A 26,667-nucleotide genomic window follows, 5' to 3' on the forward strand; every position below is an offset into this window, starting at 1 on the left:
GGCCGCATCTTGAAAAGGCGAGGTACGTGTGTGTCGCTGCTCCCCAACGGAAAAACCTCACCGGCGAGGAACGCGTGCCTGCCCTTTGGCCAGCAACCTGAAGAGGGGCCAACGACGGCAGTGACGACCGGAAAAACTGACGGTGCACTTCAACTTGGACTTTGCCCGCCTCTCTTTTTCCCACCTGCCCTCGTAGCCTATCCTGATCGTGGTCCCCAGCTGCAGTTCTTCACCGTCAAAGTCTTCTCAAACTTCTCTCTAAGCCTGTGCAGCTGCTTCTCCTGCATCCCACGCTGGGCTCGTCTTCCCCTTCCCTTCCTGCACATTTACAGTGCTCATGCTGATCACAAGGCATCATCTCTAGCTTCACCTTCCTTTTGAGCTTTCCCTACTGTCATTGTCCTTTCTGCTTTGGATGCTGCCTCCCTGCCTTTCGTTTTGATCTTGTTGTCGCTTGTTACAATGACTCTGCAGTTGCTCAGTTGCACCATCTGCCCAAAATTGCCGGTTTTCAGCGATACCTCTCATCTCCTTACTCATGTTGGCTCCAAAGGCCATTTGTCCCACCTTCACAAACTACAAGTCAGAAGCCATCAGGAGGTTGCTGCTGGAATCCAGCTAGCCGCCTATAATCAATGGTACCGGGATCATGGCCTTGGTCAACTTCTCTCCGAACGAATGTTACTCAAAGAAGCAAAGCAAGCCACTAGAAGGGCCAATGCTGCAGCCAGAGGTGCTACTATTCAGCAACAGGAGACAAGAAGCCTACCTCCTCATGTTCAAGCCCCTCCTGCCAGAACAGCTGCTCGTGGTCAACCAAGACCCCTAAGAAATCGAGCCCGACGAACCAGAAAGCAGCATGATGGTGATAGTGACCAGGATTTCACTCCAGTCAAGCGTCCAAGGCCTGTGCCCCATTTTCATACCGTGTCTGACCAAACTGACTTCATGTTTCAGACGCAAGCATCGACACACCAGACCTGCACCCGCCGTCAAACGTGCTCTAGCCTCAGATCCTCCGCTTTCCTCCGAGGCAGATTGCCCCGCTGAGTTGGATCCCCAGGACCTTGCGACACCAGAACATGCCAAGTTGAAGGGCACCGTTTGGCCAGGCATGGCTCTTTTCGATGCTGCAACCTCTGCCATGAGAAGAAAGAGAAACCAGAAGAAAGACGGTTCCGTGTTGAGAAAGATGGAACGCCTTGCTACAATGGTTCAGCCATTCGAGGCCGTATACACTCCCACTGGTGAACTGAAGAGAGCACGACACATTGACGACCTTGAAGATGCCAGCAGTCTCATCGAGGGCGAAACTCCCATCCCGAAATCAAAGCAGACCCGGTCTCGTAAGCGGCCACCCTTGGCAGCGAAAAATCCCAATGCTCCTCGCCTGGTGAAACGCAAACTCAAAACCGAAGATTCTATGACGGATATGGAGCGAAGCGGCAATGAACTTCCATCACTTCCATACCTACCAAGTTCGTCCACCATCGAATCATACAGCCTTGGGGTTCGCTTTCTCCCAGGCGAGGATGAAGAGATGGATCCCAACCCGAGAATGTCTTCTATGGTCAACGGCAGACGCCCTGCCACCTTCAAGATCTTCACGGACGGAAGTCCTACCTATAATGGGAATGGATCTATGGCTGAAGACAGCAATTTGCACTCAGAGAATTCGCGTCCTCGCCTATCTGCGAGCACCGCACTATGGCTTCAACCACAGCACCAAAGCGCGTTGCACTGTCCTAACCCATACTCTACTCAGCCTCACTTCCAGCGTGAAAACTCCGAATTTTATCATGACGCCCAACACAAGGAGAATATCATGCCATCTATTCTACCGTCAGCGAGACTTGGCATCCACACTGCAAACCCCTTGTCGTGGCGCTCCCCTCTACGTGACTCGCACGGTATTGGTCTCGCTACAGAGCCGGCATTTGAGAATTTTCTCGGGTTGTTCCCAACACCAACTCAAACCGATGACCCATTTGTGGTTACTAGAAACCCGTTCGCTCAAGCACTTCCTCATTTCGGTGTCAGTGAGAACATGCTCATCAAGCAGGATTGACTGGGCTGTCCGTGCTTTGACCAAAAGATATCCTGCTGGATTCCTCCAGCGAACAGGCGTTGATGAATTGCGAAGTGGGTGGAGGCTAGCCGTTACCATGATATCCATCTTTGATTGAAATCACTATGCGGCAGAATATACCAATGTGTAAAGGGCATAAATACGACACACTGTCCCACGCTCTCTTCACAGCTATGCAAATCACATGTATTTGTTGCTCTTGAGCAGGTGTACAGTAGCTAGTTGAGGGACAAGGGTACACGATGACAGATGATGGGTTAGGTTTCAGGACTGTTTGTATGTTGACAAACACGCTCTATATGGGTAGCAGCATGGAATGCTTAAGATGATAAGGCCGAGACTTTGTAAGGTAGTATGAATTAGTTGTCATGGCAAAATTAGAATCAATTATATCAAGGAAATAAATTCGTAGGTCCCCTCCCTTTGGAAACTCAAGACAATGGGTGAATTCGTACGTCTGTACTGCCGATTCCCAGAGTCAAGCTCCCGTGGCTCAGTCAAAGGTATTACAGAGTAAGGCAACAGTTTTTGACGTGTTCTTTGGACCAGAGCACCCGACATGCCAGTTCTGGTCGTGGTATGGCGCGTCCAACTGGCTGGCTGGCTGGCTTCAAGAATGACCGCGACTTTCAAGGAAAATAAATAGAAAGCAAGGGACAGGGGGCTCTGCCTTTGTTTAAAAAAATTTGTAAAGGGAATTACTACTGCAGATTGTATTTTATCTACCTTGGATGTCCAAGGCGCTCAAGTCAACCTGTATAGAAGGGAGTATCTGCAACGCATATCAGCAGGCTCGGATTCACCATACCGCCCGCCAAGAATCCGGATATTCCTACCTATCCACCTCTCGTCAGGATCTGACCATCCTAGGTCGGCAAGGGATGCATCGCATACGGAAATTCGCATCGTCGAGGAAACTTGCAGAAACCGCCGGCCCCATAAAACCCGATTTTCCGCCCATGGACCGACACCGCAAGGTATCAAAGAGGAGCAGGCACACCGAAGAAACGATCACGAGCCGCTTTGATTGCTGTCGTTCGCTCGGCATGTTTCTGCTGACGGGCTCTGTTCGTGTCCTTTGCGCGGTCCAGCGTGTCCCCGCTGAGGCGTGACATCTGCTGTTCGGCTTGGTCACGGTCGTTCACCTCGACGTTGTCCAGGATTTCTAGCGCGCTCATGAACGCCGAGTCCCATGCTTGCGCGTCCTCGGCGGGCGACTGGCGGGCGACCAGGGCTGAGAGGCGTTGTCTCCAGGAGCTACGTTTGGGAATCTGCTGTTGCTGCGGCAGTGTCGATGAGGTTGGATGATGTGGGGATGGATAGACGCCGTTGAGGATTTGTTCCGTACGCCTTATCCTTTCTTCCGCCCAATTGATGTTGTGGCAGTGATTCGGCTCAACCATGTTGGCTTCGAGCTCCACGAAGTAAGCTGCATACTGATTAAATGCGTCGAGCTCGTCGAGGGTCTCGTCGCCGAGAATCACGTCGCAGACAAGGCCGTCCAGAACATAGAATGTGTTGTATGATGAGTATCCACCAATGGTGAAAGGAACATGCACATATCCCGAGAGGGTCTTTCTGGTTCCATTAGCCAATTCAATGGGCCCTATCTCAGGTGGTAAGGGATTGATCTTCCAGCCGCTTTGCGTCGCGTATGCTAAGGATATTAGGTCCATGTCGGAGCCTGTGTCTGGGTCAGCTTGCACGCTCATGGAGTCAAGGTAACATTCGAGACGCTGACTGGGCACGCTCATGTAGCACACCTGCCAAGCCCTCCTCGTTGCCGACGTGGTGGCTTTCTTCAGGCGATGGCGGAACTTGGTCAAAGTCTCGGTCGTTCTCAGGAAGGGGTCACCCATGATCAAGGGTGCCGCGCAGGTGCGCAACACTGCGAATCGGCATTCCTGAGCACCCTCTCCTGGGAAGGAAACTTGCGTAGTTGCCTCACCCACCGAATGGAACAATTCGCCACAGGCATTTTTGAATGAGTGTCGCCTTGATTCCGCTCGGTCGATTGAGATGCCCAGGGCGTTCGCGACAGCCTCGGTCATCATGTTGGATGAAGACCTTGTGTCTGGAAGCGCCTCGAAACAATTTCCATTGATGATCATTGGGAGAAAGGACCGTTCGCGTGGCAGTCGCTTCGTGTTGTAAGGAAGGCTGCCATGCTGCTGCCGCTGACGGCGAGCTACTTGCACCTGCTTTGTGCAAGCTTGGATATGTGGGAAGCGTGGGCCATCGGATGTGGTATCTTGGACAAGAGAGTACCTCAAAGTGCGAATTTGATGATTGGTGACATCCAGCTTCACTGCTTCTAAAATGGCAAGCACTTGGTTGATGCCGGCGGTGTAAGCCGTTGAGTCCTCATTCTCCTCTCTGAATCTCGTGTCTATCTCCTGAATAGATGCGTCGCGCATCGGTGCGCAGTGTATTAGGAGTAGCTTGCATATCAGTCGACCCAGGTGCACCACATCCAGAAGCCCAAGTTCGGCCTCTTGGATGAGTTGCGGGATGTCTCGAAATTGCGAAATCTGGTCATGCTCTCTATCCGGAACCAAGATTATTAGAAGTTCGTAGAGGGAGGTGAATAAAGTCTTGAGTCCTGAACCGGAGTCTTTCGAGATCGCTAGGCCTGTGTGTTGGCATTTGGTACCCCTTGTTGGGAAGTTACACGCGTGTGCTAGGAGCTCATATGCACGACTTTGCCAGCAATGTACGGCTCCCGACCTTTTCTTCTCTCCCTTCTGACCTGACACAGGCGTGAAATGTAGATCATGGTCATAATTAATGTCAACTCGGAGATTAATGTTGGACTGAATCAACATCAAATCTAACTCCTCCAATAAGGCTCGAGTGACAGGAGATGGCTTGTGAGAAATCGCTTCAGCATGAAGGCTGTGTACGTTGGGTGTACTCGAGTATATGTTAGGTGGTGTATTGGGAGAGGAAGAGGGGCTATTACAGAGTGCACCTGAATCGGTGTTCGACATTGAGCCCGCAGACCATTGGAAAGGCTAACGTCGTTGCGGTGCTTGTAGAATGTTGGACTTAAATATCAACGAAGATGAAAGCGGTGATGAAGTAGGTGTGGTGCACTAGTAAGGCTGAGAAAAAGCCTAGGGCTATGGCCATTCGAAACGCCAACAGACTGCTTTCTCAACGACCTTATTGAAACCAAGACGGAACGGACGAAAGTGTCGAAGATCGCCTTCAAGAGCTTAGAGCGTGGCTGTGCAAAGACGCTCTGAGCACGTCTGGCCCCCCAATTGGATATTGAATCGCTAGTGGGACAACGTGCAGCGCGAGGACGTACAGAAACTTCATACATGAGAGGACCAAGGTTCTGGCAAATATAACAGAAGCGATCAGCGATGCCTCAGCTTCGTCGACCTCTGTCGTCGCAAAGCCCAGCCTGTTCCATCAAGGGCGTATCGAGCCCCAGGGCTGGAGTCTATTGAACTAGAAGAGGGAAGACTGAGACTGCTCTCACCTGGCACGTAATGGCATCTGCACAACCCGGTTACCACAACGTTCGCAACATCTTGACCGGCTTTGGATCTCTGGCCCATGTCATCGCCAGCGATGCCGACCACAGCACCGAAGTCTACAGACGCTTCGGCCCCCTTGGGGCACGCGATCGCCTGTATTATGAAGCGGAGCTCGCAGAGCTTGAAGCCTTGCAGGATCAATATGACCTGGAAGACGCCATTGACGGTTCGAAGCTGGACGACATGACTTCAGATCTATCATATCATGTACGGAGGAACGCTCGAAGCTGGCAAGCATTCAAGGAGAGTGGCGCCAATGGGTCTAATGATGGCCGCTGGAGGAAACGGATGGATCTTGCTATGCAAATCCGACGCACTTTGAGGGAATACCGTAAGTCCTTCAACTGTGTGTCACAAAGTCCTGGGATTGACGAACAATCCAGGAGAAACCCTGATCCAAGAGTCAACCCTTCTGTCTCTAGGACCACCGTCGAAGCAAATCATGACCGCTCTATCCAAGAACTTCCACAGCCATATACCAGGCTCCCAGACCGGTGGCGGTCAACCAACGACCGACTCGGCAATCATGGGCGCCGGTGCAAGGCTGTACCCCTTACCCCAGACCATCTCCGAGTCCCAGAGGTCCTCGTCCGATCACGTATCCCTAGTTGCCAACCCGGACCCCGACCTTCTCACTTATTTCCTCAAGACACACTGCTCGCGACTCTTCCGCACCAGGCCACAGACTCTGCCGACTTCATCACACCTTTCCCACTTGAACTCGCCCCAATTGACACACTACTCGCTGCACTATGTCAACACCACCACATTCCTGCTCTCTACGCTACTATCGGCACTCCTGTTGTTCCTACCCATCTATATCCTGTACAATGTGTCGTCTTCTCGGCCGGGCATGACACTTGGGTTGATCGCAATGTTCACGACGTTGTTTGCCATCACCGTCGCGCTGATCACGAATGCCAGAAAAGCGGAGGTGTTTGGCTCGTGTGCCGCCTATGCTGCTGTGCTGGTCGTTTTCGTGAGTGGTGATTTCGCAGGGAGTGCGTCGGGGCGATGAGCCACTTGTCTATGTGAGAAGGAAATCGAGCCCAACCTAGCACCTTGGCTTAAGTGGTTGGCAGCGTCGGACTTCAAATGGTATGACGCATCGCAACGGTGCAGAATGTGCATTTTTGTACAACCTTTGACCGGAAGGACAGGCTTCTGCAATTGAGAAGCTCCTTCGGATGCACAATGGTGCTCTTCTTCAATAAGCCCATCACCTTCTCCGGCAAGAAAGCCTCTGGGGTCGAGGGCTGGAGTTTCACCGATACATGCAGTGTCGCCTGCACACGACCCACAGCCGCAACGACCGCGTCCCTACAACTGCAGACGTGGCCTATGGAAAGGGGCCAGGCGGAAAATACCGTAGTTGTTTGTCTATGATTCAAACCAACGGTTCGTCTATAGCGAGAACGGCTGTCTCGACGAACGCTTGATGTACGCGGAAAGGCTTCCAAATGCCATATCTCCGCCACTAGCCACGCGAGGTCCATCCTGGTGGCCTGAACAACGGCCTTGTCAACAACGTGGATGTTGTGCCCCTCAGCCCCTATTCCTGGACTACGCCGCGGCCAGGAAAGCCGAGTTACATGCAAGACTGGAGTTCCAAGAGACTACTGGCTGAACAAGGAGTCGATGATAGGAGGCACGTCGCGGATCATTGATGCTAGATGCACGACGATAACATCCGCTCAGCCCACGCACATTATGGTATTAAACATCAGCGGTATCAGCTCACCTATTGGGTCTGCGAGGATCTGGGCGTTGAGGGTGCGTGACCCGGCGGCAAAGAGTATGCGGAGTGGCTATTGTTCGAATGGAAATATGAGGAGGAATACTTAAGGTTGTTCAACGTCGGTAGCCATCCGAAGGATCAGGGTATCGTCGCAAGGATGAAGACGATGACGACGCTGCTGGCGTATAAGAGGGAAGATGTAGGGGGCGCGACGAGGCTGTCCATATCGTAACTAGTCGGCCTACAGGGAAGGCCGGTTTTCCGAAGTTCATAGCATTAATGCAGATCAAGCCAGCGACGTGGATGAGGTCTTCCACCAGAAGGATAACAAGGAGAAAATCATGTGCTGAAACACCAAAGCTCACGGGAATTGTCCAGGAAGCTGTGGGTGCGTTTTGAAGCATACTAGAGTCAGTCAGGCGACTCTGAGGTGGTGCTAGTGAGTCATTTTTATGGTTGAACGGATGCTGAGGAGGCCAAATGCAATGTCAAGGGTCCATACATAAAGGGGTCACACAGCCTTGCGCGCCGATCCTCCTCTACGATGCCCAAAGCGCCAATGGTGACACTCTAACATTCAAGATGGAGTGACAGAGATTTCCCACGTGCCCCTTTCTCAAGTAATAGCCGTTTCAAACCCACTCGACCATGCCTTACCGTTGCGTCTTAGAATCACCATTCCTGAGTCTTGCAGTTTCCGCGCGCCCGTTCACCGTAGCTTCATATAGCGCGCAGATACCCCTACCATCACGGCCATTGTCATTTGCGCCTGTCTTGAGTCGTAGTCGTACGATACTTATTTTACCTCCTCTTGCTGCCGCTACAAGAGTGCTGTCAAGATGTGATGTAATCGCGTTGATGTTTGTTGCATTCTCGATTTATATGATCAAAGCCCAGTGCTTCAAATGCGTCCAGAGTAGTGGCAAAGAAGTCCACATCGACGTCGACGTCAACGTCCGCTCCCCCTGCAATTAGTCGCAATTTATTCTCGTCCTGCCTACTTTTTAACGCTGACCGTAGAGCATTAAGATACGTCGCTCCGCTCTCAATTAATAGCATTGCCCTCTTCTCTTGCCTACTTTGTATCGCTGACTGTAGGGCATTCAGATATTGCTCTTTAAAGCTATTAACGTTCGCTCCGTTCTCGATTAATATTCGTGACAGCTGATAATCGCCCTGAACCACTGCGGCTTGTAAAGCGGTGCCACAGTAGGCTCCAGAGGCGTTGATGTTCGCCCCGTTCTCGATTAGTATTTGTGATAGTTGATGATCGCCCTGAACCACTGCGGCTTGTAGAGCAGTGCCATAGTAGGTCCCAGAAGCGTCAATGTTCGCTCCGTTCTCGAGTAGGAATCGTGATAGTTGATGATCGCCCAGAGCCACTGCAGCATGTAGAGCGGTGCCATAGTAGCCTCCAGAGGCGTTGATGTTCGCTCCGTTCTCGAGTAGGAATCGTGATAGTTGATGCTCGCCTATAGCTACTGCAGCTTGTAGAGCGGTGCCATAGTAGCCTCGACAAGCGTTGATGTTCGCTCCGTTCTCAAGTAAGAATCGCGATAGCTGATAATCGCCCCGAGCTACTGCAGCTTGTAGAGCGTTGCCCCAGCCACCTTCAGAGGCATTGACGTCCACCTCATTCTTAATTAGCCTTTGTGACGGCTGATAAGCGTGCTGAACATTTGCGGCGTATAGAGCGTTACTATAGTAGCCTCCACCATTATTAACGTTCGCTCCATTCTCGATTAATATTCGTGACAGCTGATGATCGCCCCGAACTGCTGCGGCTTGTAGAGCAAAGCCATATTTACCACCGTAGGAATTCACGTCGGCCCCTCTTTGAATAAGTAATTCAGCGACACTCGTTTCACCTTCCTCTACTGCTCTATAAAGAAGAGGCTCTCCATCTATTTTCATGTCTTTTAGGTTCACTGAAGTCCCGGTGGCGAGGAGAACCTCAACTGTAGGCCAGTTACTCTGGCGGACAGCAGTGCGAAGCCGTTCCACAAGTAGTTTGATTGGCGGTGAGACACCAATGCGTCCTAGTAACTTTGCGACCGAATCTTGCTTTTTATGTATCGCTGCAAACAGGGCGTGTTTGTGCTCTCCACTCACAACATCAACGTCTGCGCCGTTTTCAAGAAGGAGCTTGACCATCTCAACATGACCTGCAGCGCAAGCTGCTTGTAATGCATTCCCATAGCGCTGCCCGACAACATTCACATCAACCCTGTCTTTGAGTAACAATTTGCTTAGATGAAGTAAGTTGTTCTCAGACAGGATGTAGAGCAGATGGACATCCGCAGTATATCTTCGTATTTGGAATTGTTCAAAGATGTTCCAATACTGAACCCATGTAAGGAGATTTCCAGTGTTATTATTTTGGAATCGTCTCACGAGTTGGAGATGGCTAATGCCCATGGCTTCAGCAATGTTTGCGTGAGAAAACATATAAGTGACTGCGTATTTTGCGAATGGAAAGGTTTTTTGAAATGATGGTATGCGTCCTTTCCAAAACGGAACTCCTCGCCTCTCGTAACCTTGATGTGGTGGGAGACATTGGTCAAAATAGCGTAAGCATGCTTTGCTTAGATGCTCGTTACTGACACCTTCGAAATTCTCGGAAAGAGTCGGATCGCGTTTTGCCAGGCCATTTTTCTTGATGAGGAAGTCTCGTACCGACTCATGAATGAATTGCACCACAGGAGGGTTGGCTTTTGTGATTTCGGTAAGCCCACGGGAGCAATTGAGGAGGTATCGATTCAATGAATCACCATGCAAAACGTCCGTTTCTGCCAGGGATGCGGACGCTGACCCCAACTGAGTTGCAGAGTAAAGCTCAATGGGACTTAGAGGACGTCTTGCGAAAAGTACCCACTGCAGCAACAGGATAGAAATTCCGATGTCTTCGGAATTCCTTGCCAGGATCTGAGCAAAGAGCCCATCCAACGTATCCGGAATCTCATCAAGGCGTTTCTCCATCTCCATGAACTGACTACGATCATATAGTTGGTTCAGCATCGGCACAACCAGCACAACCCACAAAAATACAGACGACGCTTTTTGGCAGACCTTTTCTCTTAGCCGGTCCATCTTGCCTTCTCCGTCACTACGAAGTGTATGCTGAACAAACAGCTCGATATCTTCTCTATGTCCGTCTTGATGTTCAAGGGCAATGTAAAGTCCTTGGCGGATACTGATGTGCGGGTAATGTCGACTAGAGAGGCATACCCTCAGCAAGGTGCTATGGTTGACTGCCCTCGTGCTCAGGTCTTCTAAGAAGGCAACCATTTGGCGTACGTCGCTATCGTCTCCTTCGTCGAGTGCATCAATCAAGATGTCTATCGGCTGACCTCCAACTTTCTCGATGATATGCGTCAGGAATCCTTGCAGCTCCACTGCCGACCATTCATCAACGTTATCACCCTGCACTTTGGTAGAAAAAAGTTCTACGAAGTGCTGATGAGTAGATTGACAGGTCCGAAGAAGTTGATGTACTAGAGAGCGGTACATCCCGATGCTTGACTTTTCTAGGTAGCCTGGAGCTTGTGCGTTGAAGAAGTAGGAGAGAATGACATTTTTCGAGTGTGTTCGTTTGAGGGTGTTCAGGATCTCCGCCATGATTGTTGACTTCCCGGATCCAGCCTTCGATTTGATCCAGAGAAATCCGTGGTGATCGTTACTTTTATGGCGAGCGATCCATGTCTTGAACGTCTCATCTTCAAAAATCCACTGGCATGTCTGAGATAGAGCGCGACTGATATTTAGAAGACGCGAGTTCATACGTTGGAAGGTTAGGGAATCGAGAAGCCTTTTATACGTAGCCCCGTCAACGGAAAAACTATCTGGTTGCTGTTGGAAAGTGTTATCATCCCTTTGGAAGGCATGAGAAAGATCGCGATTGTGTTCAGAGAGCATGGTGGGCATATGTGCGTCACTCTGCTGTTGGGCCGGAATGGTCAGCAGAAATTCCTTTGCATATGCTGCAGCCGCTGCAGCGGCGAATGGCTGCCACTGTGCATTCTTATGTGAGTCAGCATAGTCACATATACCCCGGATGACGAGGCAGGAATCAAAGGCATCCATGAGCCCGGCGGCCTCCATTTCGACACAGAGAATGTTGTATGACTTTCTCAAACTGTCTCGTTCCATGGCACTCTTGATTACAGAGTTGGAGGAGCCAATCGCGCCGTAATGGACATTCAATAAAGAGTTCACGCGTTCTTCGCGATGTCTTACTCTTGTAACATCGCATTGCTGGCAGTGTTCACCCCCTGTGTGGTAGTACCCCGACTCAAAAAGCTGATCTTGTTCTGAGCCAGGGAAGGTGTAAGCCATGTTCATATGTTGATTACGAGACAGCATATCCGCAATGAGCTCTCGGATCTGATTTCCTTCTTGCCAATGCTTCGCCTTTAGCTTTTCGACAGTAGCAGTCAAAAAAGCGGGAGGCTTATTCAGACATCCGGTTCGTTCGAAGAAATCGCCGTCGTGAAGCTTTCCTCGGTCAAATTGGATGACACCACCCGATGTATCTGTGGGCTGGCTGACCACAACATCACCCAGTCGTACGCTATCCATCCTTTGGAAGCCGGCGCTCGGGACTCCTCCTCCGATGCCCACCAGAAGGACGAAGCGTATGGAGGGAAAGTCGTTTAAGACTTGAGTCGCAGCAATCCCTGAATGGTTGTTCCCGATGCCAGACAAGACCACTAGGACCACGTTATGTTTTCCAACTTCCCCAAGAACATAGGCATTGTGGTTGCGTTGGGCTGGTAAATCCTCATGAATAGTATCGAGCATGGCACGGAGCGGGGCGAGTTCGACGGCGAGCGGGCATACACAGGCTACAGTGTAGTCAGCGTGCGAGAGGCGCGGCCGTTTTCGGGGGTTAAAGCTGCCATCGATCAATGTGGCCATGGCGTTAGGCTTGCTGGGTTTGAGATCGTTCGACTAGGAGGGGCGGCGCTGGTGGCATGGCATTGATGTCATGACGTAGTCAACGTCGATGATGTTTGACTTGAAGCTCATCAGGAGCTATGGCGATCGGAAGAGGTGATAGCCAAGCGGGAACAGTTCAGGATATTCAAAGCACACTGCATAGCGTGGACAACTGAAGAAGACTGTTACAATCAGGCTGAGAAAGAGTTTGTGCATTTTGAGGCTGAGGACTGCAGCCGCATGCTGCGAATGGGCCTGAGGTCCGCGAGTAGGATCATGAAACACAGCCTCAAGTAGTGCCCGGCATTGGGTGCAATGTGAAGGACCACTGATATCAACAGGCTCGGAGGGTTGCTTGATGCAGCAACCAGTAGGTTGATTGGATCCAGATGTCACTGCTCGTATTGGCCATGCCATAGTCGCGACCCTATACGGAGTACGGAGTATGAAGTCGAGAGTTGGTAGGTGTCTTGAGAGTAATCGCTGTAGCAATCTAGTTATTCGCTGGGGACTTAGGCAGCTGCAGGGGACATTCCTAGCTACTGTCCACGTGACCTTATTAGTAACTATATATTTTTGAGTATCAAATATTCTGATGTTGCTTTGCAACATTTGGTCAATTTGAAACGATACAGAGAAGATTAGCATGGCCCCTGCACTAAGGATGACACGCTTTTCAAAGAGTGCTAAAAGTTTTTTTGGCAGTTTTTCGAGCATTTATATTTACCTGGGGTTCGAGCCTTTCATGAGGAAGTTTAAATTTGTCTTTTTAGAGCGGCTATATACCGCAATTTTTGTGGGCGTCACGTGTGTGCGTGTGTGCGTTCGTGCTTGCTACTTACGACGCCTGTGCTACTCATCCTTCGCCACCGATGTAATACCTCACTTTCATTACTGCATTCAATACTCAGGATCATCCGACAAAAGCTACGGTGATGTTTCTCATTAATGCAAAAGGCGAACATAGAGCCTCAAAAGATGGGTTCTCGTGATTGCCACGACCGTAATCGCTTCATAACACCTCAAGAGACTGGCACTTTTCTCTACATGTTTTTTAACCCTGGCATTCCCAGCTGGGTCTATTCAGATCCCCACGTCTTGATTTTCCCGCATCCTTACGTCGCTACCTATCATCAGGACGGTTAAGCTCTATCCAAGCCCTCACCTCGGACCAATTTTTGCAGGTATGGCGCGCCGACTTAAACCCAGGAGTGCTACCTTCCGAATTACTCATTACGTCCGGGTACTGAAGCCCACTTTCCCTTTCACTGATCGCTTCGAGACTCGTGTCTGAGGCGCAGAGGATGGCCTGTCGGACTTAGAAACATCAATTAGCTAAACCCAAGAAATCAGGCGGGACGAGCGAACCGTGGTCGAGGCAATGGAATGCATGAGCTTGGGTCTGCACTTGCGAAGGCACATTGTCTTCATAGTCGATGAGGATCCGACGGAGAAGGGTCTCGCAAGACGCCAAAGTTAGCAGAGAGTCAGGCGCTGGGAGAGGTAGGGAAGACCCGTCGATGTGTACTCACCAGACAGCCTAGTTGCCTTATGACCGAGACCTCGTAGACCTCGGTACCTGACGCTTTCCCTGAATCATCGGGAGCAGCGAAACTGGGCGGTAGCCCGTACTCCCGGGGGTTCTTGATCGCAACACTGCCGCCGCCGTGGGGGAACATTGTCTCCCAAGCCCGATCAGCGGCCTTCCCCTTGCGCTGGAATATATAGTTGTCTTGGAAGGTCATTTCATACAATGGGAATGAAGGTACGAATCGTTCCGCATTGGACGACGGGGTAGAGGAAGAGGAAGGTGATGGCCGCCACAATCGCGACAAGGAAGGCCTTGTGTGATTGACCGTGGCTCCTGGAAGAATCAAGAGCTGGGGGTAGAACCATGAGGCACCGCCGAGTAACGTGGCCAGGAGCACTGCGACTAGGAGAGTGGCTTTCGTTCTCTGGAACCGACCAGGACGGTGAGGCCCATACGGGACAACCTCGCCGGTGTATGCACCCCAGGGAGATTTGGGTGTCCTTGGTATCGAGGTGATCGAGTTGCGATGCTGCAGAGGCCGGAAACGAAGTGCGGATGGCATTATGATGGGCAACTCTTGAGCATCGACAGTCGAGTGCAAAAAGATCACTGGCGGAGTGCAACGAAGTATGTTCGAGACTCCAGCACAACTTACCTTTCGTGGCGATTAAAATGTGATCCCAGAGACCCAAGGCCAAAAACAGTTGAAACGTGGAATCAGAGACAAAGGACATGTGCATTGACATCTTTTGTTGTTGGTCGAAAACGGACCTCGCTGTCTGCGAAGTACATTGGATCCATCATGTCTCGGGCATTAAATGATTCATGTATCCTCAGAATAATCAGCGACCATCGTCAGTTCAGTATATCTAGCATGAATAACCTGATATACAAGCATAACACAAATTGGTTCATGACTGATGATCTATATGGAGGAGTGTCAAGGTAGACTGGGTGGCACCGGATGACGTCATCTTGAGGGCACGTATTTTGGCACCTTGTTGGGTATGTTAACCCCTTGACATTGCCTTCGACAGCATATTAAAAGTAGGTCTGGATATAGCTATTTCATAGATTGATCACCGTGGCTTTCGTCCGCGTCAATGTCATGTTGTCTTTAAAGTTATCTTTGAACGCCGCTTGCTGCGACCCCGAGCAAAATGCTATTGACTCCGACCGAAATAGCCTTAAGCTATCGTCCTCATCTGAGACGTCCCAAGTAAAATTCCCAACACCATCGCTCCTGTGTCTCTCACTTCAAAAATGAGGGGTGTTCAACGCCATAAGACATAACAACCCCGATATCAAGCCAGCGCATGGCAGAGTGAGGACCCAGCCCATGAAAATAAATGCTAGCTGTGACCAGTTGACGGCCCCGAGATCATAATTCATTAGAGCAACGCCCATTGTCGCGCCTGTCAAACACTGGGTAGTGCTGACTGGAAGTGCGAGTCGGGAGGCTAACAAGACCGTGACGGCAGCTCCGAGCTCCACGCTGAATCCTCGGGTTGGAGACATCTGGGTGATCTTGTTGCCCAAGGCACGGATGATGTTGTATCCATAGAACTAGGAGCGATCGTTAGCAGGGTTCTGTGGACTCCATCGTTCAAGCAAAGATGAGGAGGATAAGCGTGCATGCGCAAATGTATTTAACATAAATAAGAACGGAAAGAGGAAAACTCACCCAGAAACCAGCTCCCAAGAGAAAACCAGCGATAACAAGGAACCAGACCGGGGTAGGGGATTTCGTTGAAACCTCGCCATTTAAGTAGGTGTGATAGACGGCAGCCCATGGACCAACAGCATTTGCAACATCATTACTGCCATGAGCAATGGACATCAATATAGCACTTGCAACTTGGCAGTATGTCCAGAGATGTTCAACTCGCACATCATACTTGGCCGCTCGGGCGTGAATTTCTCGAAGTTTGACTGAGTCGTGACTGACACAATCACGCGTGACGCCCTGAAGAAGTCCGAACTTGAAATAACCCCACCACCTTTGGGGGTTGGTCCAGGAGAGATGCCTGACGGGATCCAGGAATCGTTCATGTGGTGTAAGTGGTCTCCTTACAGGAGCACTAGGCTGAACCTTTTCAGTGGCAAGGCCCTTTTCAACACTGGCCGAGTCTGGAGCACTGCGTACCTCATCACCAGTCGATTGCTTCTGTTCCTTGAGAGAATTGACGGATGATGATGATTCAGCCACGGCATATGGATCTTCATAGTAGTCAACCACACACCGACTCTCCTTTGCAGGGAAGTATAGAGGTGGATTCTCTTTACGCAAGAGCGGCCCAAGTGGGATGTGGTAGAACTTGACACGAGAGTCCTCCTTAATAAGGCGCCGTTCGAAGTATGGCATAAAGAAGATATAGGAAATTCCTAGTATGCCGGCCCAAACCCCAAGGATGATTCCGGCAGCCTTTCCACCACCGAACTCCTCTAGTGATGGCGCAGTAGGGGCCTCGACAACAATGAATAGCGCGAGAATAGCAGCCGTAGTTGCAAAGTAAAAGGGAATGAGTCTCATCGCCCATTTGAAAGAATCCTTTCGTTCAAGCACCGAATACTTGACAGTACCGAAAATGAGCGCCGAAAAGCAGGCTGCGAGAAGAGGTGCGATACCCCAAGAAGCCGCGACTTGTGTTACACTGCCCGACGACCAAGCCCACTTAATGGGCGATTGAGAAGCAAATCCAGCGCCAATGAGAGCTCCAACAACTGTCTGAGTGGTAGAGACTGGGAAGCCCAAGCTAGTGGCAGCCATGAGCCAGGTAGCGGAACCGACTTCAGTACAACCCATGGCCAACATCAGAGCTCCTGGTTCGCCCTGAAACCTATCAATGCTTATAATTCCATTCTTGATGGTGTTGGTGACACGCGCACCCAACCCAACGGCACCAACGAATTCAGTGATCATGGCGAGAAAGCCGACCTGAGGCATGGTAAGGGTGCGGGCGGCCACTGATGTGGCGTAGGAATTGGCAACATCATTTGCACCATTGCCAAAAGCACTGAAGACGAATGCTATGCTGGAGATGGCAAGAATCCAGTCATATCTGGCGGTGATTGCTGGAGGCATGGTGATCTAAGTAAGCCTTCACGAGAGGCTTGGGAATGACGAACAGAGGCAGACCCTTGCAAACGCTAGGTAAGAAGGAATAGACTGAGGTTGACCGAGGGACCGTGTTATATACCTATGGCGAAAGAGGGCGGATCCCGTATTTCGCCCAACGCCCACGGCCACCACCGAGGACGATTTTCAGGACGGATCCATCCCTGGGACATGGTAAGCGGGGCGGTTGGGTATTGCTTTTGCTCTCGACGGCCGTGTGCTATAGGCCTGGGCAGTACTTGCCATCTCTGAACTCGTCAAAGACCCATACGAGTAGTTCGGAACTCGAATCTTGCAACATCAATGCCAGCTCTGGGTAGTATCTGATGCTCCTCGCGCCGAGGCCAAGATGTCCGCTTCCTAGCCAAGAATTCCGCCAAGTGCTTGGATTGCGCCTCTCCTCTGGCTCAGAAGCTGAATTTTCAGAACCCGACGTCCAATTAGCCAATAGTTATGGTTGATCGAGGCACGTTTCCCAGATTTCGAGCTTGAGTCCCTGAAGGTGGCTCCGAGCAGAAAGCTTGGGCTCAAGATTGCATGGGATGGAGCATGAGAGGTCGAGAATTTCGAGAAATTTCACTGTTTTCCTGGTGAGAGATTTGAATCTGAGGAGATGTTTATGTCTTGCCATTGCGAGTAATTGAGCACACGACACATTGCCTCTTCCATGATGAGCAGATTCTACTCCGTTGAAGGCGAAGCAGCTGGAGGGCCTCAGTTTTGTGTCGTGATTGGTGGTTCAGGCATGCTACTTTTCGCTTAGGCTCGAGGTATCTCTGAGCTGCAGCTCAAGATCCCAGGGTCACCAATAATCACATACCAAGTGCGTGAGGCAAGGTTTTCGATATCTCTGGAGTCTTGACCGAATCGAGCAGAATCCCTTCCGAAGTCGTCCAAAACAAGCCAATTGAAACACTGTATCCCGACACGTGGCCTTGGCAATTCCAAGATTGTACATTCTACCCTTGGATGGTGTGATCCAGCTCAGGCGTTGCTCTGTCTGATGGCGAGAATCGTGACCTTGTACTCGTACTCGTAAATATGGGGGCACGGTGGACTCGGTTACATACATCTGCAGCTCGCTTCTTGACTTCCGTGGCGACAATCATATCAGCTTTCTTTCTCGTCTTGCAATTATCTAGTAGAGAGCTCCCAGCCGAAGTATTTATGGCGCTGATATTGAGTTGGCTCGGAGGTCTGAATGGTGGACAGGTCAACAGGGTCTAAAGCCAGAGGCACATAATGATTTTCCAGTACTCGTACGCAGTATCTTGACCACTCAAGTCCGTTCGACTTGCCCTCTTTTCTGGGATTCAACCTAGCACAACGGCAATGACCAGCCCGGCCTCACCAGGTTCTCTCATCTATGCAAACAGAGGATGGTGCAACAAATCTGAGCATTGCCTAGGATTGTCGTTTCCCCGTATTCAACCCCCCCAGTACTGCCGGTTCCAGGCGTCAAGACACGTAGAACAGAATCCCTAGATGGACTTTCGCGGAAAGCCTTCTCCACCACACCAAGTGTTATCACCATGCTGAGACCAGATCAGTCTGATTGGCCTCTGGCCCGGCTTGGTTTGTAGGCGAAAGGGCTCCAATCTTGGGAATCCCGACTCCTTTCAAGCTTCTGTGCAAGGATCGAAGAACTGCAAAAGAGCCCTATTCGTAACAGACAAACGCCTGTAAGTCGGCAAATGCGACCCGTCGGCTCTCGTGTTTGTTCCCGATTTTCAATCGCAAGAGCTCACGCTTTGAATTGAAAGGCTTTGGAAATTTCAACTGATGTGTGTCCAATGATTGAAGCCAGTTTCAAGGACCCATATTCCCAACCTCAAGTTATAGTCGCATGTCTTCGTTTTGCCATTTTTGACCCTTGATGCCTGTGTATAAGAATCCCATAACACCTGCCCCATTTTTCCCTGTTCCGGATGGTTGTACTCCCAAGGACTGTCCCTCGAATAATGAAGCCTCACTTTCCGGTCCAATAAGTACTCAAAAGGCAATCCACTGCTGTGTCCAGACAAGGCCGCCACTGCCACTTCCCTGACCAAATTCATCAATGACGAGTCCCGTGCCACGAATCTTGCCACCTATACCTTCCCTGTCAGGGGTACAATACCTCAAGAGAACACGCCTCTCGTCGAGGAAGAGGGTGATATCAACCCACTTCGGTTGGAGTGAGGCCGGAACAGCACCACAGCTGACGACGGCGTGCTCCTCAATACTAGACACTCTCTCTGCTATGGAGTAGACGCCCAGCGTGTCCCAGATACGGTGCTGGATCTCAGACTTCTCGAGGAGGTTGGTCACCTGGTGCCGGACTTTGGTGGAGCGGCAATTGGAATTACCGACGTACAGTGGTGGTCCAATGCCCGAATCGACGCTTAAGGCGTGCTCCTCGTACACGAAGAACGAAGAGGCGTTGAAAATGCTCTCGGAGAGCACGAGCAGGCGAGCGAAATGCGCGTTGAGCGCTTCGCGTCGCTCGGCGTACGTCCGACACGACCGATGGCAGTCGCATGTTTCAGGAGGGTCGCAAAGGGGTACGATGGGGGCGCCGGTGTCCGGTTCGTGGAATGCCATCTGGGTTAATAGGAGCAAGTAGGCCGCCTCGCGATATGTTTTCAGTAACTGCGCAGCGTGTTTATCCTGGGCTCGTCGTTGTGTGACGTCCAACTTCGTATATTCGGCATACGCCATGGACCACTGGAGGAGGCGAGAGATATGGATCTGTTGCCGCCGGAAGCCGGAACCAGAGAGGAGGCCTTGTTCGAGAAGACCCCAGGTGTGCCAAATCCATGTCGCTTCAGTGAAAAGCACATTGCGGGCTTGGTGGAGAGAGTTAAAGGCTCGTGGGATTGGGTAGGGGACTGGGTCCGGAATGTGGAAAGGCGTTGGAGGTGTCATGCAAGAGTCTGTAAAGGGGTTGCTGTGGTCAATTTCGTCTTGCGGCGTCCAGTCGTCAGGATCACTGAGGATCTCACACGCGCTACCAAAAAGGCGAACCGACTCGAGCTCGATTTTGAGGAACAGCCTCCTCAAGGATTCGTAATTTAGATCCACAGTCCGATACTGTGTGTCGGTGTAAGTCGTTTTGAAATTTCTGTTCAGAAGGCCCTTCAAGCCAGCCGTCATATGGGCTTGAGCGCGATCCATGTCACCCTGGAAAGTGTCAAATACGGCCATGAGTTTCATGGCGATCATGTTGATCTCTGCGGAGTTGGGAATATTGGAGGCCATATCCTGTGATAATTTCTTGATGGCTCGCTGGTAAAGCTTGTCGGAAATATCGCAAAACTCGAATGCCTCCCGCGAAATACCCAACTCAAACCGCCGGTGGGCAGCACCGACCGCGGCAGCGACGGCGAGAACAGCGGGATACTGTAGACAGGCTCGGACGGTGTAGGACCTCCAGATCGAGCTATCGAAATAAGCGGCGAACTCTGGACCAGTGCGAGACCGGAAGAAGTCAAAGCAGTAGAACTCCCCATCATCGTCGAAGCGGACAGATGAAGGGCTCCTCCAGATCCTTTTTAGCTGTCCATCGCTGCTCTGGCTATGACTTTGCTGTTTCGGGATGGCAACGGTACTGTGGGCTTTGAGTCTTTTTGCGCCCGGTTCCGGAAAGCTATCAGGTGAGTTTTCAGATGAAGAAGTCGCGGGGGGTGATAGTGATGGATAGCCATCACATTTGCGACCTGTGCTCGTGCATCGAAGGCAGAATGGCTTTTCTTCACCACATTTCTTCCGGCGGATCCTGAATATCAAAGTCAGCCAATTGGTCCTTGCGATCTCTCTCAGTGCAACGGTCGCTCATACTTGCAAGTCTGGCAGCCCGTTCGAACCTTGTTATGCGATTTACGAGTACGTTTAGGCTTGTCCTGAGTCGTGATGTCCTCGATCATGATGGGTGCAGTCATGGCCGGTAATTAGAAGGACAGAACCAGGTTCACGCTCTTCCAACAAGGAAAGGACCGCGGGGTAGCTGCGACGCCCGATGATATACATATGAATTCTGAACGAACTCTCTGAGACTGTCCGGATACGAGTACCCTGAACAAGCTAGATCCATCGCTTTCTGGAGTATGCACCTTCAACCAAGCTGGAGGAAGTCTCAGGACCGGACCCAGTCCGAGCACAAGTCGAGCTGTGATTGGTCAGAGCGTATTTTTTGCAAGGTGTGGCGCTCTGGGAGTCTGGGTTGCTGACACAGGGTGGTGGCCCACACCCTGGCGGGTGCCTGGGTGCCCTGGGATCTCCAGGCAGAAACACGCTAAAGGCGAGCCGTTGGATCGTCAAGATTGGTGAACACTGTTGATCCGGTCATCCTATTAGGATGCGGCATAGTCATACTGACTCTATTGTTTGAGCAAGATCGTCGAGCTGTGCGGTCATATGTAGCAATTCTCTCTGGTGACGTCGTTTATGTGGTGCGCCACGTGACCAGGGGAAGTTCCGTGTTTATTAGTCAGGGTGTACGTAAGCCACCCGCACGGGATGTTCAAATTTGGGCCGAACACACTCAGTCACCCACCCCGCAACCCCTCCAGGGTGCCTACAAATCCTAATGTGTTCCATCTTCACGTGCCGTCTAGATTCAAATGGAAGCCCCGACGTGCCGATGGGAAGCAACCGCCCGGCCCTTATCCAGCTTCCCAACAGAGCCAGGCGGCAGGGATCTCGTGTCCGTTCATGAACATGCCACCACTGACAACCATTAACCACCAGCTGTAATTGGATCCTGCACTACCAACCAGCGAAGAGACACAGATCTCACGGGAATCAGCATCTCACCTGATCGGGCTATTTGGCCTTGAATATTAAAGGGTGAATATCTGGCGCACAACTTCTTTCCTTCGCGTCAGTGAACCTAATTTGCGCGTTTGTATCGATACATCTCAACGGAGCTTGGCTCGTGTGGAAAAAGCCTGTGATCAGGTCTCTACAACACATAAGTATCTCCGCAAATTTGAAAGAGGCAGGAGCACCCAGAAAATAAGAGGGATCGACCGAGTCTATCTACCCTACCTCAACAAACGCTTCCACCAACTACACACCAGGAACCCGTCTCACCAACAATCATGGCACCGACACCAGCAAACAACATCGCCTACACCGCGCCGATCAACCCGGGCTCCGTCACGCCCGTCCTGACCTACGCCCAAGTCTGGGCGGGGCTCGAGAGGAAAATCAGGGCGGGCGAAGAGTTCGTGGGCGGGGCCATCATCTCGACCGACGTGCTCAGCGAGTCTGAGACCGAACACGGGCAGCCGGTGACCATGCGCGAAGTGGTGTTCCGCGAAGGCAACCGACGGGTGCAGGAGCGGTGCATCGCCTTCAAGCCCATGAAGGTTGAGTTCCACCAGCACGACGGCTCCAAAGTGCAGAACATCGTCAGCGAAGGTGCAAATGGCGAGCTGTACATGACATATGCGTTTGAGTGGTTGCATCCGGAGTTGGATGCCGACGGCCTGGAGAAGCGGAAGGTGCAGGAGTGGAAGATTGGGAAGATGGCGGTCGAGAAGACGATTGAGGTTATGAGGCAGATGGTTGTTGATGGCCGGCTGAAGTAACTTGCCTAGCGAAGTCCGAAGGGACTGAGATCGTGGATGCACCTTGATGAAGCTAGCCTATGATGTCTAAAAGCGAATGAGACACTTGATTCATAATGGCATAGAGCACGCTGTCAGTACTGGTAGAAACCATGCTTCGAGAATATTAAGGAGAGAGAGGTAATTTGGTCTACTCCTACAACAAACTTCATAACCCAGCAACTTGCCACCTGTATTTCCCCCCTCCCTCAGCTAGCCTCGTAACGACTTCTGTCACCTGTCGCCAGTCTCTGCATCTCAACATCCAAAGCAAGGTTGATATCATGTCGGCTGAGGCCGAAGCGATACATGAGAATATTTCGGAAGGCCCAGTTTTCCCACGCAAGCATTCGAACATGAGCCTCTTCCTCCTGTGCCGAGAAGATAGTGTCTCCTCCCGTTCCAAGCCCTCCATGCCCATGGTCTGGCAAAGGAGATCGCACACGGACAACACTCGAGTCAACTTCAGGTTTTCGATGAGGCTGTGGAAGGTCGGAGATCATGCTTTGACTAATCATTTCGTTCTCTTGAGGCGATCGCAATCGATAAGGCGGTACGTAAACCTCTAATCTCGAACCTCCCGCCTGTGAGATTAGTAGGCTAGCAGAGGGTACGTTGCTGCCTGTCGCTAGACGTGCAGAAGTGCTCCCATGGCTGTGCGTCTCCTTCGGTGAATTCTTCCATTTGTGTTGTCTGCATTTCGCTATCGGTGGTGACAATTTGCCCTGCTTCCAGGCATCGTTCATTATGATGATCTTGTCAATCTCGGCCTTGGCGGATGCAACTGCTTCCGCGACTAAAACCTGTGTTTTCTTTTGTCAGATCAGCGTGCTGATTAAGGATTTCCATCGCGATAGAATCCAATTTCAGATTTGCTGGTCAATACGAACTTCTCGTTTCTTCCAGTCTGCCCGAGCCGCTTCTAAGGCTGTGTAAACCTCATAGGGTGCGTCTTCAATCCGAGATTTACTTGACAATGGGGAGATAGATTCGGGTTCAATAAGGATCTTCTCATTCAGATCGCTCTGGTGTGTTGTCTCCAAGTAGCGTGCAATACGATCGTCCGAATCTGTCATCTCACCAGTGTGGCTTCCGACGCAACTGTAGAATGACTCGTTGGTGGGCGTGTGGATGGATCGGCAAAAGCGGTGTCTGCATCATTGGTTATGTGATTGGAAGACATTGCTGGATGTGTCAAAATCGAACAGAAGACTCATCGAATGAAAGCAGCCGCCTGTGACATTAATCATGACTCAATGGAAAAGGTGCGTTTGTAGCAGCAAGTAAGCAGGCAATACCATGGTTCGCTTGCACCGGCGTTGTTGATGATCACAATCACTCAGGTCATCAAACTCGTCAGAGGACGGGAGAGACGTTGGTAGCAAGTATGAGCGTCGATTGACGTTTCGAGTGTTCAACCACCTACCCTTCAAAACTTCCCCAATCCAACGGCTGAGGCTTGACGTAGGAGTGTGAAGCGGGACGTTTCCCAGGCACTATTCGACGTCCTCTGCGGCCATGAGGCGCGACTTATACTCGGCTGCGACTTCTCGGCTGCGAACTGATTGAAATCTGAACAGTTCTCTCAATCCCAAGCATCGCCCCAGTCATCATCGTTGACGTCTGGCTCTTTTGGATTTGGTAATTCCTTCTTGACCTCCTTCTTGGCCGTTGCATTAGACGTTGTTCTCGAAGCAGGCACAGTCGGTCTCTTGAAAGCGCTGGCGGCGTTTGGAGGACCTGCAGAGGCACTTCTAGCTGGGCCCGTTGGTCTTACATTTAACTTGCTTGCGGAGGTACCAGGGGGCTTTGACAAACCCTTTGGTAACGATTTCTGTGTCTTAGATTTGGATTGTGCTGCCAACCAGCCTGCAAAATCCGGTTCGCCACCGTCATCAAAGGCAACAGCTGCAGGGGCTGGAGTAACTTCACTACGTTTTGGAGTGGCAGACGAAGCATCGAAAAAATTATCACCATCATCGTCGACAGTTCCCCAAGCATCCAGCGTGTCATCTTCAAACATGCCCTGCGGTTCGGAAAGCTGTGACGTGGAAGTTCTCGGGGTTTGTGAGATGGTGGGTCGCGATGGGTTTGCAGAGGCTGTCTCATGAGCGACGCTGATTATAGGAGTGGTGCGACCAGATGCCGGGAGTGATTGCGTATGTGACAACGAGGAACCATTTGCTGTTGTCGAGGGTACCATATCACCCCTTGCTGCGGTCATCTTGTTGGTGAAAGATGATATGGCCCACCCGGCCCAACCGCTATCACTTTGATTTCCCATCCTAGCAGTGGCGGCTGGTCCAGGAGCACCAGAAACAGGTTCTGGTGGAAGAGCAGTGTCGGGCATATTTGAGACATACTTCCGTACTCTTTGAAGATAAATATCAAGGCACTTAGTTGCTTGGTCTCTAACCATCTTTTCCTTGTCGACCAAGGCAATGCACACCACAGGGAGGACCTTAGTGGCACAATCTTCTTCCGTGAAGACATCCGCGGTGGCGCTCAGGGCTAGTAAGGCAGCGTTACGGGCATGAACAAAAGGATCTCTGAGGGAGCGGGAAAATGCAGCCATCAGGACCTTGGCTCTTGAGCCAACACCAAGATTCCTAGCAATTTTTCCTAAGCAGATGGTTGTATTTGTCCGAATCCCCGCTTGTTCGTCATTGGCAGTTTTGGCAAGGAAGCGAAGCAACTCTCCATTGATCACACGGTCGGAGAGTTTTGAAATGACCGATAATACTGCTTTCACAGTCTGTTCCCTCACGACAGGAGCGGTATCTGTGAAACCTGTTGTCATGAGAGGCCAGACTCTGCCGTTAATATCTTTTTGAGAGATTCGATCCACCATGATTGGCAGATTGTCAAGTAGACAGACTCGCATGGCTCGATCAGGACTGCTGAAGAGACGAATAACGAGAGGAGCCAGCCTGGACTCGAATTCATCGTCAGACATCTTGAGGCCGATTTTCATGATGGCACCAAAGACACTTGGCCCACCACCTCCAAATTCAACCGACTTCAACAGTTCGGGTAAGATTTTCAGCCTAAAGAAATCTTCAGGGAAATCATCAGTAAGACTGTCAAGTTCACCTAGGAATTCATCTCGTTCCTCCTCGTTCTTCAAGCCAAGACTATCAGCACCTTCTGTAATGTGGATGAGGGGTGTCTCGAAGAAGCCGCCGGCCTTCTTTCCCTGGTCCAAAAACTGGCCTGAATTAAGTCTGAGTTTTGGATTGGCATTGACAAGTCGTTTGTAGGATTGAGTCATATTTGCGGGTATACTTCGCGCATGGGGTAGCTGATCAATCCCCACGAAGGAGCCATTGAAGGCTTCATATATAAGAATACCCAGCCCGTAGGCATCCGGCGCACCCAGAGGATTCTTCTTGATGGCAGACCAGCCGCCATTTGCCACTTCTGGAGGGGCGTAACGGTTTGAATCAGGCACAAGAGTTCCGTAGGTGTATATTATTGCATCGTCCTCATTCATGGAACTCAGAAGCTCGAACCCTCCCAATTTCCACTCTCCACTTTCGCTGGTAAAGACGGAAGAGACTCGGACAGAGCCGTGAACAGAGGAAGCGTCATTGTTGATGAATTTGAGAGTCGAGGACACTGTGTACAAGCCCCATTTAATGGTCTCTTCGCTGAGACTCTTGCGCTTCACATGCCAGTTCAGTGGAGTGAGCTTTTCGGTGATAATGTAGATATGTGTTTCATTTTCAACCACATCTATGACCTTGATAACTCCAGGATGGCGTAATGTCCGCAGTCTTCGAGCGGCATTCTTCGCTAAAGGTAATCGAGCCTTGTTCGCATTGATGTCAAAGGTGAAGAGACAACAGGGGGAGTTGTCATCCTAGAGCGTGGTGCGGAGTCAGCAGAGGGAAGCGGAGACAGAACAGGGTGACTGTGTACCTTTTTGACTCCATTATGCAAAGCCCAGATGGAATCCGAGAGGTCTATCCTGTCGCCGATGGTTACTGGGAAGGAACTGGATTTGGCGATGGCGGAGGCGACCGCAGACTTGAGAAAGTCCATGAGCGGCCAGTGGAGACGAGGGGAAACATCAACAGCACGGGGCACGGCACAACGGAATGGAGAGAGATCA

At 51.0% G+C, this 26,667-nt stretch overlaps 9 protein-coding genes across 9 annotated transcripts; 3 read left to right on the forward strand and 6 right to left on the reverse strand.

Annotated features, from left to right (window-relative positions):
- Positions 1 to 462: 462 nt before the first annotated feature.
- Positions 463 to 2,068, forward strand: A1O9_11931 (uncharacterized protein; the record flags this gene model as incomplete). Its single annotated transcript, XM_013399077.1, has 2 exons — positions 463 to 929; positions 958 to 2,068. 2 exons carry the CDS (start codon positions 463 to 465, stop codon positions 2,066 to 2,068), a joined length of 1,578 nt encoding a protein of 525 aa, XP_013254531.1.
- A 1,001-nt stretch (positions 2,069 to 3,069) lies between these two features.
- On the reverse strand, positions 3,070 to 5,079 carry A1O9_11932 (uncharacterized protein; the record flags this gene model as incomplete). Its single annotated transcript, XM_013399078.1, has 1 exon — positions 3,070 to 5,079. One exon carries the CDS (start codon positions 5,077 to 5,079, stop codon positions 3,070 to 3,072), a length of 2,010 nt encoding a protein of 669 aa, XP_013254532.1.
- A 510-nt stretch (positions 5,080 to 5,589) lies between these two features.
- On the forward strand, positions 5,590 to 6,655 carry A1O9_11933 (uncharacterized protein; the record flags this gene model as incomplete). The annotated part of the gene is made up of 2 exons (XM_013399079.1): positions 5,590 to 5,968; positions 6,021 to 6,655. The coding sequence occupies 2 exons, from the start codon at positions 5,590 to 5,592 to the stop codon at positions 6,653 to 6,655; spliced, it is 1,014 nt and encodes a 337-aa protein (XP_013254533.1).
- Positions 6,656 to 8,209: 1,554 nt separating this feature from the next.
- A1O9_11934 (uncharacterized protein) lies at positions 8,210 to 12,292 on the reverse strand (the record flags this gene model as incomplete). The annotated part of the gene is made up of 1 exon (XM_013399080.1): positions 8,210 to 12,292. The coding sequence occupies one exon, from the start codon at positions 12,290 to 12,292 to the stop codon at positions 8,210 to 8,212; it is 4,083 nt and encodes a 1,360-aa protein (XP_013254534.1).
- Positions 12,293 to 13,436: 1,144 nt separating this feature from the next.
- Positions 13,437 to 14,406, reverse strand: A1O9_11935 (uncharacterized protein; the record flags this gene model as incomplete). Its single annotated transcript, XM_013399081.1, has 3 exons — positions 13,437 to 13,630; positions 13,682 to 13,772; positions 13,846 to 14,406. The coding sequence occupies 3 exons, from the start codon at positions 14,404 to 14,406 to the stop codon at positions 13,437 to 13,439; spliced, it is 846 nt and encodes a 281-aa protein (XP_013254535.1).
- A 695-nt stretch (positions 14,407 to 15,101) lies between these two features.
- Positions 15,102 to 16,929, reverse strand: A1O9_11936 (PiT family inorganic phosphate transporter; the record flags this gene model as incomplete). Its single annotated transcript, XM_013399082.1, has 2 exons — positions 15,102 to 15,410; positions 15,529 to 16,929. The coding sequence occupies 2 exons, from the start codon at positions 16,927 to 16,929 to the stop codon at positions 15,102 to 15,104; spliced, it is 1,710 nt and encodes a 569-aa protein (XP_013254536.1).
- Positions 16,930 to 18,954: 2,025 nt separating this feature from the next.
- A1O9_11937 (uncharacterized protein) lies at positions 18,955 to 20,882 on the reverse strand (the record flags this gene model as incomplete). Its single annotated transcript, XM_013399083.1, has 2 exons — positions 18,955 to 20,719; positions 20,782 to 20,882. The coding sequence occupies 2 exons, from the start codon at positions 20,880 to 20,882 to the stop codon at positions 18,955 to 18,957; spliced, it is 1,866 nt and encodes a 621-aa protein (XP_013254537.1).
- Positions 20,883 to 22,043: 1,161 nt separating this feature from the next.
- Positions 22,044 to 22,535, forward strand: A1O9_11938 (uncharacterized protein; the record flags this gene model as incomplete). The annotated part of the gene is made up of 1 exon (XM_013399084.1): positions 22,044 to 22,535. One exon carries the CDS (start codon positions 22,044 to 22,046, stop codon positions 22,533 to 22,535), a length of 492 nt encoding a protein of 163 aa, XP_013254538.1.
- Positions 22,536 to 24,138: 1,603 nt separating this feature from the next.
- Positions 24,139 to 26,597, reverse strand: A1O9_11939 (SCY1 protein kinase; the record flags this gene model as incomplete). The annotated part of the gene is made up of 2 exons (XM_013399085.1): positions 24,139 to 26,415; positions 26,475 to 26,597. 2 exons carry the CDS (start codon positions 26,595 to 26,597, stop codon positions 24,139 to 24,141), a joined length of 2,400 nt encoding a protein of 799 aa, XP_013254539.1.
- Positions 26,598 to 26,667: the final 70 nt, after the last annotated feature.

This window comes from Exophiala aquamarina (assembly GCF_000709125.1).
Source record: "Exophiala aquamarina CBS 119918 chromosome Unknown aczIA-supercont1.20, whole genome shotgun sequence".
Classification (NCBI taxonomy): Eukaryota; Fungi; Ascomycota; class Eurotiomycetes; order Chaetothyriales; family Herpotrichiellaceae; genus Exophiala; species Exophiala aquamarina.